Consider the following 18,149-nt stretch of genomic DNA (forward strand, 5'->3'; position numbering starts at 1 on the left):
TCTCTGAATGGTTCTTTGTTGTACTTGGTCTTGTTCTTGACCTTGAGTGAAGAATTGCCTGTATGAAATTTGACTTTTTTTGTTTGAATGTACTCATAAATTTGGAATGGCCAATTTTTCAAGAATCATTTCCCATTGATAGTAAATATTCTACATCTGTAGAAATAGTAAATGACCGCCAGGCACCAGTGTAAACTGCATTGGTAATGTGTTGTGTATGACATGTGGTCTTGTACACATGCCACAGATTGATGCTGTGATCCTGCTTCTGTAATGAGGAGATATTATCCTATTGGACCAACAGTTTATAATCACTATGAAATATTTTGAGTCATGCCATGCTACCAAATGTTGTAGATCCTGACCTCTGTTGTCCTGGACTCAAGTCTGAACACTTTGCATTGGGGGGACCTCCACAGTTAAGTATGAGTTTCTGCAAGTCTTGTCCTCATAAAGACCTGACTCGGGTGTGTGTGTTACATGGTCACACCCACACACTGCATCAGGGTCATGTCACACTAATGAGCCTCGTCACCCAGGTAGGGAAGGCGTGACGTTGGCAGAACCGTTGAGGGCGGTGTCCTGATAGTCTTTGCTTGTCCTTGGTTTCCGCGTTCCCTAGTCAGGAAACCCTAGCCTCCGCTACATTTTGTAGTCCACTACACAAAACATTAGAAAAGTCACAGGGGCGAGCCAAGCAGTACAGGATAAGAAAACTATTTTCGGTTGCAATTGTCCATTGACATGGAAACTACCTTTTTTTTGTTGTTCTTTTACTAGTTACCTTTTTTATAAAAAGCAGAACAGTCTACCCAACTTTTCTATTTGCTTTATTCAGACAGATTAAAAGGGCAGTAAATAGAGAAGAGACCACAGTTGTATTGACTTGCCTACAGATTGCACCACACCTATCGCCATTCTAACAGTTTCTTATTCAGCGGTTACAGTTTCTATTTGTTAGCATAGACTGTACATCTAAATTATAGTGAGCACCACATTTTTTGTTATTGTGGTTCTGAACTCCAGCACTTTGATTTTGAAAGGATACAATCTGAAATAACAACATAAAATATGTCATTGTCCAATTAATTATGGTGCTCACTGTATATCTCACTTGTTTCCTTGCCCTGTCTCTCTTGCAAAATCAATATGAATCTCAAGAGGTGGTACAAGGGTGATACAACAAGAAAAAGAGGAGACAAGGACTCTAGAAAAGATCATTGGGGGACAGCCCACATCTCATCACACATGAACTACTACTTTTGATTGCAGAGTAGTGGTTAGTGGTGGCTGACACATTTCAGAGGAGTGTACCCCTGTCCACTCAAGTACCCCTGTACCCCTTCTCCTCAGTTAATGGAGAAGGTGGCAGAAATGAGGTGGCCTGACATATACTCTTGTGCACGCATATATGGATGTAAGTGTATAAAAATACTGAGCACTGAGCATTAAGCCTTTTCCTTCAAAATTATGGTCACATCGTGTCAGAGATTGGCGTGAAATCCACTGATGTTCATAGTGTGTGGATTATTCATGGGTTGATGCAAAGTCACTCGCTGAATAGGACAAGCCCAAGAGATGAGTCAGAGTCTCTGCTGTGCAGGACACTGTCCTGGCTTCCATGGTGCAGCTGACAAAAGTATGTATTTACAAATGCAAACATAAAATTACATGGGTCAAATACAAAAAAAAAAAAACATTTAGTAAAAAAATAAATATATGTACAGGTTGTTCAATTGTCTGTGCTGAATGTGGAGGGGTCATGTGCCTCTTCTCTCTAAAAAAGGAAAATATATTTTTTATGAGAAATGCCGGTACAAACTTGATTTGATTTGGAGGGCAGAAATGTTTAACCCCTTCTCAAGTGCCCTTGTTTTTAACACAAGCCAAAAAATGACATACCAAAAATAAAATGGTTACTGTTCTTGACCCTGACAACAGGGATAATCCTGGTCCCTTCTCAAAGGTAAATCTTTGAGCAACGTAAAAGCATTTTGTTTTCCAAGAATTACTCAAAATATGTAACAGAAGCTCAAACACAGTTGAAATGGAAGTATTTCTCCCCTAAAAGATTTTATTTTGAGTGATTGCAGATACTTTTACCCGTGCCTGGTCAGCTTAGTTAGCCAAGTTAGCCACAAGCACGACCTGATAACATTAACTATGTAGACCATACTCTCGATGTGTATGCCACGAAGAAACTGACAATACTGGTAATTCCTCCGGAGAAGGACTAATGGCTAAGTAAAGAACGGCTAATGACTAAGTAAAACAATGTGCATTCTATTAATGTTTCTCCGTTTTTTATTCTATCGTTTTTCGAGACTAAAAACGACTATTAGCTGTGTCAGTAGCTGGACCCTTGCCAGGATATAGATACCGTCTTTACCGTGATTCACAGCCTGTTTCGTGTCTGCACATGCTACAGAATAAGGCACTGTTGTCGCTATAACAATGGAATTGTAAAATAATGTATAGAGATAGAACCGTGAACATTGTCAAACGGTATATTGTGACACCAGATTGACTGAAAAATTAAATTAATGCAAATAAGCCCACTTCAACCCAAATAGGGGGCGGTGCCAGTAAAGGGGTTAATTATGTTAAGAATGTTTTTGCTTTTGTAAGAACAGTGGTTTTATTATTTCTAAATTAAACATTGTCATGGGTGCACACATTTTTCACCGGTAAGAATAACGCAGAACCAGTTGTTAAACAGCATAGGGACCACTAGAGGTCAGCAGTGTGTTACAGCTTGACGGATATGCCACATGGCTCTGTGTGATTGGAGGACAGGGGCGAGGAGAGAATGAGGCCCAGCTGCCAGTCATAGGTCATTGCACCAGTGGACAGGGAGACAGCTGGGAAAAGGAGAGGCAGGGCAAGGTGTCGTGTTCAATTCCCCCAAACAGCTGCCCACCATCAATTCCCTTCAGTAACTCCCGAAACACTACCTTGAGTTTCTCTTTTCCACCTACCCCAAGGGTAGTTATGGTCACTTTAGAGCGGTGATGCTGGTTTATTTCACTATCCAGGTCCATGTACTGTTCTCTGTGCTCGCTGTTGCACAGCTTTCCTATTGAGTCAGTCTGCGTGAAAATGGCCCTCCCTCTTCCTCCTTCCTCCTCTTTTTCAGCCTTCCACACACTCCTGTCTTTCAGAGCATCTCTCTCTCTCCCTCTCCTCTCCTGAGCCTGTCACTGGACAAGGCGTTCTATAGCAAGCAGTTAATGGGAAGAACACAGGTCATATATCAGGCCCCCTCGGCACCACATACACACTCACGAACACGCACACACACTCTCACCTCCATTTGTTCGTGGATCCAGTTGAGAAACTGGGTGATGCGCGCGTAGACTCCCGGCTTGTTCCTCTCTGCACATCCCTCACCCCAGCTTGTGGCCCCCACCAGCTTCCACACTGACGAGTCCTCACAAGCCAAAGGCCCCCCGCTGTCCCCCTGTACAACCAGCAATAAAAACTCGCAACCACCTTGTACAGATTCACATACAGCATGACACTATAGAGAATAACAGCATTCACATACAGCATGACACTATAGAGAATAACAGCATTCACATACAGCATGACACTATAGGTAATAGCAGCATTCACATACAGCATGACACTATAGGTAATAGCAGTATTCACATACAGCATGACACTATGGAGAATAACAGCATTCACATACAGCATGACACTATTGAGAATAGCAGCATTCACATACAGCATGAAACTACAGGTAATAACAGCAGGCTGTGCACACAGGATTCTCAAACTCTCTTGGTGTCTTGGTGTCTGTGGGGGCATTGGCTTAATGACTCTTTATTCAGCCAGCAGCCACTTGAACATGAGACCCTCGCAGTAACACATTGGAAGGACTCCAAGTTCACCACATACCCAAGGCCCCCCATCCTCCATACCTGGCAGGTGTCTACGCCGCCCTCCAGGTACCCAGCGCAGATCATCGAGGATGAGATTAAGTTTGGGTACACGCTCGGCTGGTTGCAGGCTTTGGTGGAGAGCAGTGGGACTCTGGCGAACCGGAGGGACACAGTGGCCTCACCTGCACAAACAGAGGGCGTGCCAGGGAGAGAGAAGCGCCTGCAGTCAGAGCAGGAGAAGACAAACGCACAAGCACTATGATCCACCTAATGAGCAAGCATGTACTCTACAACTCCACCATTAATAGCATTTAGTCTGGTATTACATCACTTTACAATTGCTGAGCAGATGGTGTTACCCAGATTTACAGAAGTGGAGAACATAACTGCTTGAATTGGAAAGGTTTTAAACATGTCAAAATAACTGCCTGTACAATGTGCAGTTAAATTGTATGGATTTGGTGAAAACAATATTGGTAATTCTCTGTTCTCTGTTCTCTGTGTTACAGCAATCAGTGATGCATCCAACCCCCACCACCCCTACCATTTAAAAAGAAAGGGTTGAAATACAGGTATGTGTAATATACAGGATATGGTAGTTGCTTACAAAGAAAAAGGAAACAGTCCTATCCGTTTTTGACTTTTGACTTTGACCAATTGTGTTGGGAATAGCTATGCAGCCCATGAAGACCATGTGGTCTATTCATATCCCAATACTTTTTATTCATCAGATCGACTAATTATTTTACTTTCTGTAATAGGCTATGTGGCAAATGATTCCTTAAAAAGACATTCTGTTTTTTAATTGATTCAAATATGGCTTCAGAGTGTATCACCCCTTTTCTTAACACAAGCTTGAAAATGACATATGGTTACAATATACAAAGACAAATGGTTACTATTCTTGAACCCTTTTGACTACAGAAATAATCTTGAAATGTAACCCTTTTGGGTTGTTCTCCAAGAGTTAATTACAACAAAGTTACAGAAGTTCACACACAGTGGAAGTGGAAGATTTCTTTCTCACTGAAAGTATTTTCAGTTTTTGAGTGGATACAGATGATTGTGGCTGTGGTTGGTGCACTTTGAAACACAATTTAGCCAAGTCACAACACTGGACAAATCAAATTTGACAACAATATTTGTCTGTATGCTTACAAATTGTCTAAGCAAACTGAGTAATAATAAAATATTTTGAGAATGTATTTAGATGCTCACCGATATAAAAAAGTCTTTTGGAAATTACTGAAACGGAAAATGCCCTCTATTGAGTCAAAGGTGTCTTCCTCAGTCTGAGGAAGACGAGATGAGAGATTCCTTGGAAATCCCCCATAGTCCTCTATTTAGATGTAGGCATCGCAAAATACATGTTTTGTTGTAAAACATTTCATTGTCAAGCTCTCAAGAAATGTTTTTGCTGAAGCGTAACAGTCTCAGCGTGCGTATTGAAAATGCTACGATTTTCTTACACAGGGAAAAAAATGCTGAGTTGTTTTATGCAACCCGAACAAACTATACACTGTTGGAAACATTTAGCCAAAATGTTTCTCAGTTATTTCAATACCATAACCCTTGCTGGCTGTATGGTAAGCAGAACTTATACTGTAGGTTTTTGTTCATGGATGGTGGTTATGCCTGTACTTGGCAACTGCATTATTGAAAATTGCACTGTGAAAAAAGGAATGAATGCAAAAAAACAAAACATTACACAGGCATAATCCTGGTCCAAAGCCAGCCCCCAGGTAGGACTTAAGGGGTTAAATCAGTGGGTTCCTAATTGCTAAATCATATATGGGAAATTATATGCAACAGAAATCTATATATACAGGGAGGCCCCTGGACAGTCTGTACACCACTGCCCTAAATCAGCCCACACATATTCAAAGACTCACCCCCATCCACTGTGGCCCCCCATCCGGAGATCCAGCACATCTTCCCATCCTCAAACTGCTCCCCGAAGTTAGGAAGACAGATGGGCTCCACGTACCCTGAGGAAGACATTCTAGCAGTCAGAGAAGTTCTATTTCCCAGCAACACCTGGGAAAGGGAGAAAGTCGGCAGAAAAGGATTTTCCTCATCCCTGCCCTTCCGTGGGCTGGTGGCTTGAGTTGGCCACTGTTCTTGAGTATAAGTACATTTAATTTGTTTTGTATTTACCCTCAGCAACATTAATAGGTAGCGCTATGAATCACAACATTACGAGACACGCTAATGATAAAAGGGGTAGTTCGACCTAATTTGATGACATTGTATTTTATTGATCCCTCCGCTCTTGAAAGGTTTAGTCCACTGTGCAAGCCAACAGCACCAAGCAGTGTCAAAGCCAAGGAAACATGAGGAGTATAAATCAGGGAGGCCTATCCCACACTGTAGGGACAGGAATGTAGACAGGGATCAGGGGGTGACAGGGTAGGAAGCGTAAGGAAGATAAATGTGTTACCATTGAAGTTTAGTGGCTCTGCCAGCTTCATGAGGGCTATGTCATAGTCATAGCCCCTGGGTCTGTAGCGGCCATGGTAGATGATCTTCTCTACAGTGAGAGAATTGGCTCCATTGGCTGGCTGCTCTACCAATCCTACGTATACCGCCCACAACGATGGGGAAGCAAACCTGGGGAGGGAGGTATACCGTAGATCAGTGGATAGGGTGGCCTGTAGCGTAGTGGTTAAGGTACATGACTGGGACCCGCAAGGTTGGTAGTTCGATCCCCAGTGTAGCCGCAATAAAATCCGCACAGCCGTTGGAGCAAGGCACTTAACCCTGCATTGCTCCAGGGGAGGATTGTCTCCTGCTTAATCTAATCAACTGTACGTCGCTCTGGATAAGAGCATCTGCCAAATGCCATTAATGTAATGTAATGGTTCCCAAATCCTCTCCTTGTCTACTCCTAACCAGTAATATTTGATGCGTCCCACCTCGGTTATCCCCATCTCGATTATCCCTTGAGTATGAGTTGCACTTGAGATGGAACACAAGCAGTAAATACCTGGGAGGAGAGGTTTGGGAACCACTGCCATAGAATCACATGTGTGTGTGCGCGTGTGTGGCGCGTGTGTGTGTGTCTGTAGTTTCAGACGGCGGGACTCACCCGTACACGCAGTGAGCAGCAGTCACGATCCAGCGCTGGCCTATAATGGACCCTCCACATAAGTGCTGTCTCTGGATGTGCAGACTCACCTGCCAGGGGAACTGCCCCTCTCTCGATAGGTTACCCCCCACAACACGTGTGCGGAACTGAGGCCTGGAGCCACACTCTGCAGGGGACACAGGGAGGGACACTCAGCCACACACATACATGTACACAAAATTACTCAAACCATTGACAGAGATGTGCAAAGAACTAAATAGTGTAACACCAATAGGCCAAAAAAGTGTATAACAGCTGGAATGGTGGTTATCCTGGCTGGTAGAGGAAGCAAATGCATCTTGCCCCCATGGACAGATGGTTTGGGAGGCAAATAAACATTTCAGTGTCCCATCTGGAGAAAAGAATGGCTGCATCTCGAGGACACAGTCTCCAAATGTACCATGAGACACCAACATGCCAATACAACATGCCAATAGGCTGTTTAGCAGGCTTGCCAGAGGACAGCCTCTATTGAGAAGAATCAACAAAAATAAGCATCTGGAACTAAATCGCATTGGGACTGGTTTGGTCATCCAGGATGCTGAAATGTGGGTGCAAATGGATCTATCAACAATGCCAATGCTCCCAAGAATATCTCAAAATAGTAAACAACACAAAAATATCTCTAGACCTGAACCTGATCTGAAGTGTGGTCTGAACTGGAGAGCAGGCCAGAGAATCTGAAGGGTCTCAAAAGATTCTTGAGGAACAGTCAAAAATTCCTTGTCTAAGTATGTAGATCAATCCCATAAAACACTACAGTAGATGACTCAGTAGTATTATGCTTTCCCTCCAAGCAGAGGGTTCACAAATTACTGAAAATAGGGGTATGACACTTCCACACAGTCAATATGAAAAATAAATAAATAAACATACATCTGCAATAGGCCTATTGTCTACTCATGAATGAAAGGCGTCGAGGATATCCAAATTCACTCTGACTCCCACACACACCTCTCATCAAACACCGACCACCAAATGTAAAATGAGCTACTTTTAGCTGAAAAGCCACATCTCCCCTGGGTTTTTAATGCGTTCTCTGCGCAAACACCCACCCCCGACACCCCGACACGCACACACACACTTTCCCCTCTCTCCTTAACTCACCCACGCACTTGAGAGAAGTCACTCTCCCTGAACTGCACTGAGTTTTACTGTGGAAATAGCAGGAGAGAGAGAGATATCAAAATTAAACATGATACTGTAAGCATGAATAGAATGGAAACATGGCAAATAAACACACATCTGCTGGATCTATCACAAACATCTATACTGCTTGTGTGAGACATTCTCCATACTGAGCATGCTCAAACGCAGCTGATTGCTTTTTTGTGTGCGCTCATCTTCAAACATTAAATATAGGCTATTGAAAACAAACAAGGAAAACCCCTGAAACCCACCATCTACTCAAACTGTGAACACAATGCAGTACAGATATGTTCCCTACACATACTGTATACACGCACTTACACACACGCGCACATACATACTCTCTCATACACACTCTCATACACCCAACCTGAGGTTGCTGGAGTTGTGGATCTTGACTGGCTGTTGGGAGGCAGACTGACTCAGGTTGATTGACACCAGGTGGTCCTGATAGTCCTCCTCAATGGATGAGAGGGGGAGGGAACTGGACTTTACATAACTGAAAGAAATGGGAGGAAGAGATTGTTGTAACACTCAATGTAGTTCACCCTCAACACATAAAGGAGATAGCCATACCATGCATCAATTAATGGGGGGATGAGATAGTTGTAACACATATTGTAATTCACCCTCAATGCAGAAAGGCGATAGCCATAACATGCATCCTGATTGCTAATGGGACAGGTGACAACTGTGACAGCTGTGAATAGCACACTTTTCAGGAGCTGACATTTATCTCTTGAGATGGTTTAGGCAGTGAGTTACTCAAATTTCTACAAGTCCTGACTTAACTCAAATCCTGACTTAATTTCCAGGTGTACGAGCCTAATTGTGTCAATCATGAAGTAGTTGAGAGTGATGGGTATATGGCAGGATAAGCATCCTGGTACCTGGAGTAGCCCAGCTGCTTGCAGGCAGAGAAGCCCAGTCTGGGGCTCCAGTCCTCTGAACAAACAGTCCTCCACACCCCCCCAATCAGCACCTGGAGCACTGAGCTCTTACCGCTCAGACGCACTGATGGACAGACAGACAAGAAATGAAATACAGATGGATAAATCAGAACTGTCTGTGAAGGTGATGCATACAGTGAGAATGGAATAGACCAGTCAGTCAGTGTGAGAATGTAGCAGTCGGTCACTGTGAGAATGGAACCGAACAGTCACTCTGTGTGAGAAGGTAGCAGTCGGTCACTGTGAGAATGTTGCAGTCAGTCAGTGTGAAAATGTAGCAGTCGGTCACTGTCAGAATGGATTCGAACAGTCACTCAGTGTGGGAATGTAGCAGTTGGTCACTGCGAGAATGTAGCAGTCGGTCACTGTGAGAATGGAACCGAACAGTCACTCAGTGTGAGAATGTAGCAGTTGGTCACTGTGAGAATGTAGCAGTCAGTCAATGTGAAGTAGCAGCAGTTTGTCTATGTGAGAATGTAGAATGTAAATGTAAGCAGGCAGTGACTGCACAAATACAGGGAGTAGTCAGGGACTGGCATGCGTACAAGCCCCAGTTCATCACTCCATACTGTCCTTAATGTGAAACATTAAGTCTGCCATGCCTAATGAATGTCACATTTTGTATTCATGCCATCAAGGGAGATCATCCTTATCCAATGCCCCATGTCTATGAACCGACATAGCTTTGCTTTTTATAAAATGTATGAAAGCAGATTGCTGAAGTTACTAAGGATTTGCTCAATTTTAGCATTGAGATTGCACATTAGTATTCTGTGTGTGTAGCCTGTTTATGTTATATGACTTGACAGTACTACAATGAGCATTTTAGTGACAACGTAGTGGGTCAGCGATAGGTTTAGTGTAGATTTGGAGACAGAGAGATTCATAATGATGCAGCAGGGCAGAAAAAACAGCAGCTCTAGTCAAGGTTTGGAGCATAACGACTGCGCAGCTGGACAGAGAGGTTGACGGTTTCATAACTGAGCAGTGGGAAAAACAGCTGAGAAGCACTGTGTTTACTCTGCTGTGACAGGGCCGGAAGAGAGCCACGTGACTCACCGCAGCGCAGCTCGTCCTCCCCGTGCTCGCAGTCAATAACGCCATCGCACTGCGCAGAGCTGCTGATGCAGCGGGACGATGACCCACAGCGGAACTTCCCTGGGCAGCTGAGACCCACTGTGGAGAGAGGAGCAAGTTCAACACCCCAATACAGTCCTGACCAGCCTAAGTCAAAGAGAGGGGCACATTCAATACCACAATACAGTCCTGACCAGCCTAAAACAGAGAGAAACATGTTCAACACCCCCAATACAGTCCTGACCAGCCTAAGTCAAAGAGAGGGGCACATTCAATACCACAATACAGTCCTGACCAGCCTAAAACAGAGAGAGGAACATGTTCAACACCCAAATACAGTCCTGACCAGCCTAAGACAGAGAGAGGAACATGTTCAACACCCCCAATACAGCCCTGACCAGCCTAAGTCAGAGAGAGGGGCACATTCAACACCCCAATACAGTCCTGACCAGCCTAAGTCAAAGAGAGGGGCACATTCAATACCACAATACAGTCCTGACCAGCCTAAAACAGAGAGAGGAACATGTTCAACACCCCCAATACAGTCCTGACCAGCCTAAGTCAAAGAGAGGGGCACATTCAATACCACAATACAGTCCTGACCAGCCTAAAACAGAGAGAGGAACATGTTCAACACCCAAATACAGTCCTGACCAGCCTAAGACAGAGAGAGGAACATGTTCAACACCCCCAATACAGCCCTGACCAGCCTAAGTCAGAGAGAGGGGCACATTCAACACCCCAATACAGTCCTGACCAGCCTAAGTCAAAGAGAGGGGCACATTCAATACCACAATACAGTCCTGACCAGCCTAAAACAGAGAGAGGAACATGTTCAACACCCCCAATACAGTCCTGACCAGCCTAAGTCAAAGAGAGGGGCACATTCAATACCACAATACAGTCCTGACCAGCCTAAAACAGAGAGAGGAACATGTTCAACACCCAAATACAGTCCTGACCAGCCTAAGACAGAGAGAGGAACATGTTCAACACCCCCAATACAGCCCTGACCAGCCTAAGTCAGAGAGAGGGGCACATTCAACACCACAATACAGTCCTGACCAGCCTAAGACAGAGAGATGAACATGTTCAACACCCCAATACAGTCCTGACCAGCCTAAGACAGAGAGAGGAACATGTTCAACACCCAAATACAGTCCTGACCAGCCTAAAACAGAGAGAGGAACATGTTCAACACCCCCAATACAGCCCTGACCAGCCTAAGTCAGAGAGAGGGGCACATTCAACACCACAATACAGTCCTGACCAGCCTAAGACAGAGAGATGAACATGTTCAACACCCCAATACAGTCCTGACCAGCCTAAAACAGAGAGAGGAACATGTTTAACACCCCCAATACAGTCCTGACCAGCCTAAGTCAGAGAGAAGGGCACATTCAACACCACAGTACAGTCCTGACCAGCCTAAGACAGAGAGAGGAACATGTTTAACACCCCCAATACAGTCCTGACCAGCCTAAGTCAGAGAGAGGGGCACATTCAACACCACAGTACAGTCCTAACCAGCCTAAGACAGAGAAAGGAACATGTTCAACACCCAAATACAGTCCTGAACTTGTGAGAAAAATGGTACTTTGTCACAATGTTGTACTTAAATCATTTAATTCAAAATCAATGAGTCAATAATTCAATGAATCTCCAGTCCATTTTAAGGGGGAGGTTTGCATGACTTAAAGGTTGAGTGATTTAAAGGTTCAAAACGATGATGGGCTGACAAGCTCCATTCATTCCTAATGTCTGTGACACAATAGTATGTGTCTGAAATGTTTAAGATACAAAGTGGCAATTCTCGTGACACAATATTGTTCAGTCCACACATAAAGGGATACAGGTGGGGGCGCATTATGAGGTACAGGTTCCGAACTGATGTATTAACCGTGCACACACAGAATGAGAGACACGAAAGGCCAAGCTTTAGTCTCAGCTGCTCTAGACTAATCACAATCTGGGTTTTGACTATCTCTCCTTTAGATTGCCCATCACTGCTCTAGGGCACTTATGGGCAATCTAATAGTACCCAGCAAGCCATCCATATGCACCCCAATGATGTTTGAAATAATAACAAAAATTATATAAGCCTAATTAGCACACATAAAGCTTGTATTTTATTGTAGTATTTTATTGTGGTGAAGCTAATTGCACTGCCATAATATGAATCTATATTATGTATTTACATGAGAAGGTGATTGGAAAAAAAAAATGTATGGCTCATTGAGAAAAATTCATCCACATAGCCAGCCTACAGAATTAAGTTTCCTGTCATTGCTTCACACGCACACACACACACACACACACACACACACACACACACACACACACACATATACCCTCTCCCATTGTAGAGTCCTATTTCTCCAACTGACCATTGTATAAGCCATCCTTATAGGAAATCAGCTGACCGCATTGCCTTCTCAGCATATCAGTCACCAACAGTTTAATAAAGCCCAAACAGTAAACTGACTCTAGGCCAACGCGGTGTTTGTTCCGAGCAAACTTCAGAAACCGGCCTCTCCCCATATATAACTGGATATCGGACATAAAATATTCACGAGCCCCAAGACCGTTCACTGCTATAATGGTTCATTACGAATGCATAGGCCTCTTGCCCTCACCTCCCACTCCTATGCCAATAGCGAGGCAGAGTATGACCAGCACACAAGCACCGATGAGGAGCTCCATCCGCCGTGCGAGAATCCGGCCACGTAGTGTCTTTTCTGCGAGGTCATCTTGCATTGCAGATGCAGGGTGTGAGAGAGAAAGAGAGTTTAACTGATGGACTGCACACTACTAGCAATTCCTATCTGTCATACAAATAAAGCCTGATAGTTACTTTTCGCGGAAAGTAAGGTAATCTAACCGCTGTTTTATTGTTGAAAACGTGCTCCCTTTTAGCTTTCAAAACTTTAAACCTAGCCCTTTTGGTTTTGTAACACAATAATCTATTTGGAATAGGTGCAACAGCATGTACATAACTGTTTTTGTTTCTCAACAGGTCTAAGTGTAAAATGTATGGGCATGCAGTATTTGTTTGAAACATGGAAATAGTTGTTTTTTTGAACAAGTTATTCCATTTTTTGGACCGGGAAAAGCAGCTATTTTAGCCATCATTATATCAGCCAGGCACTCCACTGAGTGACTCTTAAGTGCAGAGATGTCCCATCTCAACTGAGAATGACCAGACCAGAATGAATGAATCAACGTCTTCAGTCAATATATTTTTGAATGACATGTTTTAGAGCTGAGTTCAAGGAAAAGCCTCCACCCAATCTGGTCCTTCTTGAAAAATTTGGGACACCCCGCTCTAGGTCCTGACTTCCAACAACATCTGGCAATTTTAGTTTTTACCTTTTTACCATTTTAGCAGAAAATAACCCAGATGAAGTGAGCTGTGCTATTACTGTGTTGTGTAAAGGTGAGGTCAGAAAGAAAGTCACAAGATATTCTTTTGAGCATTTTCAGAAGAAATGTTGTTCTAGGTGATGTATCAGGTTTTTAGAACAGCTGCTGATGGCTGATGCGGTCCCTGATGCAGGTGACAGCGACCTGTTCAATGAACTCATAAATTATTGCTATGGAAACAACCCTAACCTTATTGTGATGTGGACTGTGTAGTCCTTACATTCTAAAAACTTTCTGTAGAGACAGTTTTGATTGGAACTACGCTTTACATTGGAGAACAATTGCTGTAAACTCTGTGACTCTTCAGGACCAAGGTTGAGACACTTGCTCTAAGCTCTTAACATTCTCTGATGGGTGTTGTCTCCATACCATTTAGGAAAGGCTGCACCTTGGTGCTGGGCATGCCTGGGCTTTGTGGTGGAGGGGCAGGGGGGTCTGTTGGAGGATTCAGGGATTCAGCGTTAAGAGGAGGCTTCTCGGGGTCTGTGCCTTCTAGGGGCAGTGACTCAGGACTGCCAAGAGGGCTAACATTAATTGTGGTTGGAGTCTCGACAGCAGGTAGTTCCTCATCAGTCACTGACACCACCTCAATCCGGGAAGGGTCTGGTTCCTCCTTTACAGCCTCCTGTGGGGGGAGAAGCAGGAACAGGAGGGGGTGTTGATTGCTCACTCCAGATATTGTTTATTGGGGGTGCCTCTAACTAACACTGTGCATGTCAATGGGTCTAAAGAACGATCGGTATTTTATCTGTAAGATTTATTACTTCCTGGTATGTGCATGACATGTATGTGCATGTGCATATTTGATAAATTCCAGTTCTTTTCTGTTCGTAGGAAAATGATGGGCCAATTTCACAGAAACATATTAAGACTAGTCCTAGACTGATTTGCATTTTTAATGAAAAACTCAGTTTAGTCCAGGATTAAGCTTAATCTGTGTATGTGAAACTGGCCATGTATGTTGAATTTTTAAGAATTAATTTAGAACTTAGATATTTACACTGTTTAACTGTTCTCGGAATATAACCAAAAACAATTTATGTTCAGCTCATCTAAATACATGATTTGCTAGATAGATAATCCATTATTGTTTTAAACCTGGGCTTGGGGGTGTTGGGGGTGACCACCATAATTTTTCTCAAACTTTGTGTAAAGGTTCTTTATATATTCAATAGGGAACATGTAAAACATTAGCCTCATTGGATTTGTTATTCTGGAGATATTGGCTCTCAAAAAAGGGGGCATTAAAGCAGGGAAAAACCTGAGAATGTGTACTCTGACAGGAATTCCTGTCTATTTTCAGAATATCAACTGATTTTCTTAATACTGCTCAGACAAAAAGTTGTGGTCATTCAAAAATGCAAAATCGTGCTGCTTGCCAATTTGTTTTTCAATATTTAATGGCTTACTACATCAGCACCACTTGGTGTATGACTTCCCATGGCTTTTCTTACCATTCTTATGCTGATGACACTCAACTTCTAAGACTAGTAGAAATTTTTGGTAAGAATAGCCACAATCAAAATTATGTCAGATATATAATTTATTTAAAATATATGCAATGCCAAAGTTGGGTCCGGCCAGAAAATGTCCAAAAAGTGTTAGATATTAAACCATGTAGTAAGGTGGTAAGTTTCCGATCAAAGAGAGAGTTTGAGTACTTCAGGTACTCAAGGTATAATAGGTCTAAATGTGTACAAAAAAGTGGGCTACGTCTATGTCTTTTCAGAGAATCTTAATTCACAAGAAAACATACTTTAATAGCTTCCAACATCAGCACCACTTGGTGTATAACATTCAGACTTGAAATACTGGTAAATATCCTGGTTAAGAACAGTCTCAAGCTAAATTTATCATTTATTAAAGAATTATACAATGTTGGGTCTGGCCAGAAAATAATGAGAAAGTGTTGGATATTCAACAAAGTCGATGGCAATCAAAATTAATCTTTATGTTCTTCAAAGTGTACTGTCTAGTAGGCATATTTATGTTCCAAAAATGTAACTGATATTTTAATGCATTTTCATGTTTTGATCGATTGAAGCAGGACCTCAATTTACTCAATATACTGTATACTGTACATATAAGTCACATCAGAAATCCATTGAACTGCATGTTTGAAAAAAGTTGAAAATAAATTCCAAATGTTTCTTCAGTAGATAAGTTGTGAAAAAGATTTGTGAAATTGCAAAATTGTTCTAAAAATAGCATGTGTTATAGCAAACTAGCAATAAAAAGTCCAATCAAATACTCTTGATCCAGTTTTGTTGGGCCTTGTACTTTTTAGAGTACTTTACATGTAGTGTACATTTAGAGATATGGAAAAGCATCAGAACTTTTCTTAATACATATTGATATCACAGTAAAAATAAAATAGAGATGTCAAAAATATTTTCAGGGGTTGACACACAAAAACACATGCACAGCAAAACATTTAAGTGTGTGACAAAAAAAAAGTATCTATATTTAGGTATGTATCTATGTTTTTTAATGCTTTTCCTTAAAATGCAAAACTGGCGTGCATCTTTTTGCTGTGCACACATACTTGTATAGGCTACCACTTACATATCAAACCCTGGCAATATTTGTACCTGTAAACTTGATTTTATAAATCTGCAATGAATAAGAGCGGACCATGATCCACAGATAGAACTGCCTGTAGAGGTGTTTTATGAGGTAACACCTGAAGGCAGGTAATGACTCTTCAGTCATGACTGGTGCAGGCAGCTTATTGCACTGTTACTTATGGGGCCATTATAAACCAATAGACATCCAATGCTATCTTGTCATGACCATGAAAAAAATTATTTGCTTTTCAATAAGACAGAAATACAGAAATACTACCCATTATGAGCAGTTACCATCCACACACCCAATGTCAATCCAAACACAAAATGGGAGCAGAAACAGGAAGATGTCGCGTCGTGTACGCACCTTCTCTTCGGTTGGCGTGCTATCAGCAGCGGCCTCTGCCTCCTTCTCTGCCAGGGGAAGATCTGGTCCTGGCTCGGCCATGTCTTAGTCCACAGGTCCTCATTTCAGCCTCATTGCTAACAGGCAGTAGCAAAGTGAGCCGTCAGAGAGATGAGGAGGAGACAAGAGTGAGCAGACTGAAAGGTCTTGGATGCACAGTAGGATCCAGTGAGATGGGCTGGGGGACAATGGAGAGGACTCTGTTGGAGAAGAGAGGCTTGGGGGGGCTGAAGGGCAGGAAGCAGGCTGCGGAACGTTCTGGTTGAGCCCCCGGAGACTGGCCGGCAGTCACGTCTCTGCTGCACTATAAAGAGACACCTGAGCGGTGAGCACTGGGGAACTGGGCTCCTCTGTGGGGGCTATCAGGTGATCACACACCTCACACAACTCGTGTTACACAGCGACATGTTACACAGGGTGCTGGGCGCTGGTGGTGTGGCTAGGGGATTTTATAGGTTCCTAAAGTTCATTATAATGGAAACTTTCATATTCCGGGGTGGGGTCGGGGAGGGTGTTTTTTTATGTCTTTTTTTCTGTTTTGTATATTGAAAAATTCTTCTTTTTTTTGTTGATCGCGAAGAAAATAATGGATACTTTCAGAAGTGTTTTAGTTCTAAATTCATGATATATATATTACTAAAAAGAACTAACTGGAGTGAAATGAGTACATGGTCAGTAAACAGAACATGGGAAATTTGATTGAGGAATCCCATCAGATCCTTAATCAATCAGATGTTAATTATAGAGCAAACAAGTGGTTAGCAATATTGGCTAAGAATTTCTTTGTCATGAACCTGTAACCTGCAGTTTGTTTTGAGGATGTCTGAATTATTGTGTGCAAATCAATGCATAAAGCCCTTGAGTGAAATAAATTTATCCGGACAATATCCGGACAATATCATTATACACCTAATCATCCCCTGATTTAATTGATTTAATCCCCTGTTCTATCCCCCTCCACCTCAGTTGATGTGTGGTGAGAATTCTGCCACAAAATGGCTGCCGTTGCATCACCCAGATTGTTGGTGTTTGAGACAAGTTTCCCCCACTCATCACTGTAAAGCCCTTTGAGTCGCCGCTATATGAATGCAAGACCTTATTCATAATTATTTTTAAGAAATTTTCTAAGAAAATAGCACTGCCGCCTCACAGCAAGGAGGTCCTGGGTTCCAATCCCCGTCGGCCGGGGCCTCTCCATGTGGAGTTTGCATGTTCTCCCCGTGTCTGCGTGGGTTTCCTCTGGGTACTCTGGTTTCCTCCCACAGTCCAAAGACATGCAGGTTAGGCTAATTGGAGTCTAAATTGCCGGTAGGTATGAGTGTGTGAGTGAATGGTGTGTGTGCCCTGCGACGGATTGGCGACCTGTCCAGGGTGTATTCCTGCCTTTCGCCCAATGTATGCTGGGATAGGCTCCAGACCCCTGCAGCCCTGTTCAGGATAAGCGGGCTAAGATAATGGATGGATGGATGGATGTGTCTGTGTTTGACAATGTAATTCCAGGAACCAAACTGCGGGCAAATGAAGGAGAAAATGGAAAAGTGATATGGCTTCCTTCCATGCCCTCCT

At 42.9% G+C, this 18,149-nt stretch overlaps 1 protein-coding gene across 1 annotated transcript; it reads right to left on the bottom strand.

Annotated features, from left to right (window-relative positions):
* Window positions 1-2,748: 2,748 nt before the first annotated feature.
* tmprss3a (transmembrane serine protease 3a) lies at window positions 2,749-16,625 on the bottom strand. Its single transcript, XM_061233920.1, has 13 exons — window positions 16,545-16,625; window positions 13,953-14,235; window positions 12,824-12,937; window positions 10,170-10,286; window positions 9,051-9,174; window positions 8,531-8,659; window positions 8,119-8,165; window positions 6,973-7,138; window positions 6,325-6,494; window positions 5,777-5,872; window positions 3,924-4,066; window positions 3,286-3,460; window positions 2,749-2,861 (listed from the first exon to the last, which is right to left on the bottom strand). The coding sequence occupies exons 1-13, from the start codon at window positions 16,623-16,625 to the stop codon at window positions 2,749-2,751; spliced, it is 1,758 nt and encodes a 585-aa protein (XP_061089904.1).
* Between the last annotated feature and the right edge of the window lie 1,524 nt (window positions 16,626-18,149).

The sequence above is a fragment of the Conger conger genome, chromosome 3 (genome assembly GCF_963514075.1).
Source record: "Conger conger chromosome 3, fConCon1.1, whole genome shotgun sequence".
Classification (NCBI taxonomy): domain Eukaryota; kingdom Metazoa; phylum Chordata; class Actinopteri; order Anguilliformes; family Congridae; genus Conger; species Conger conger.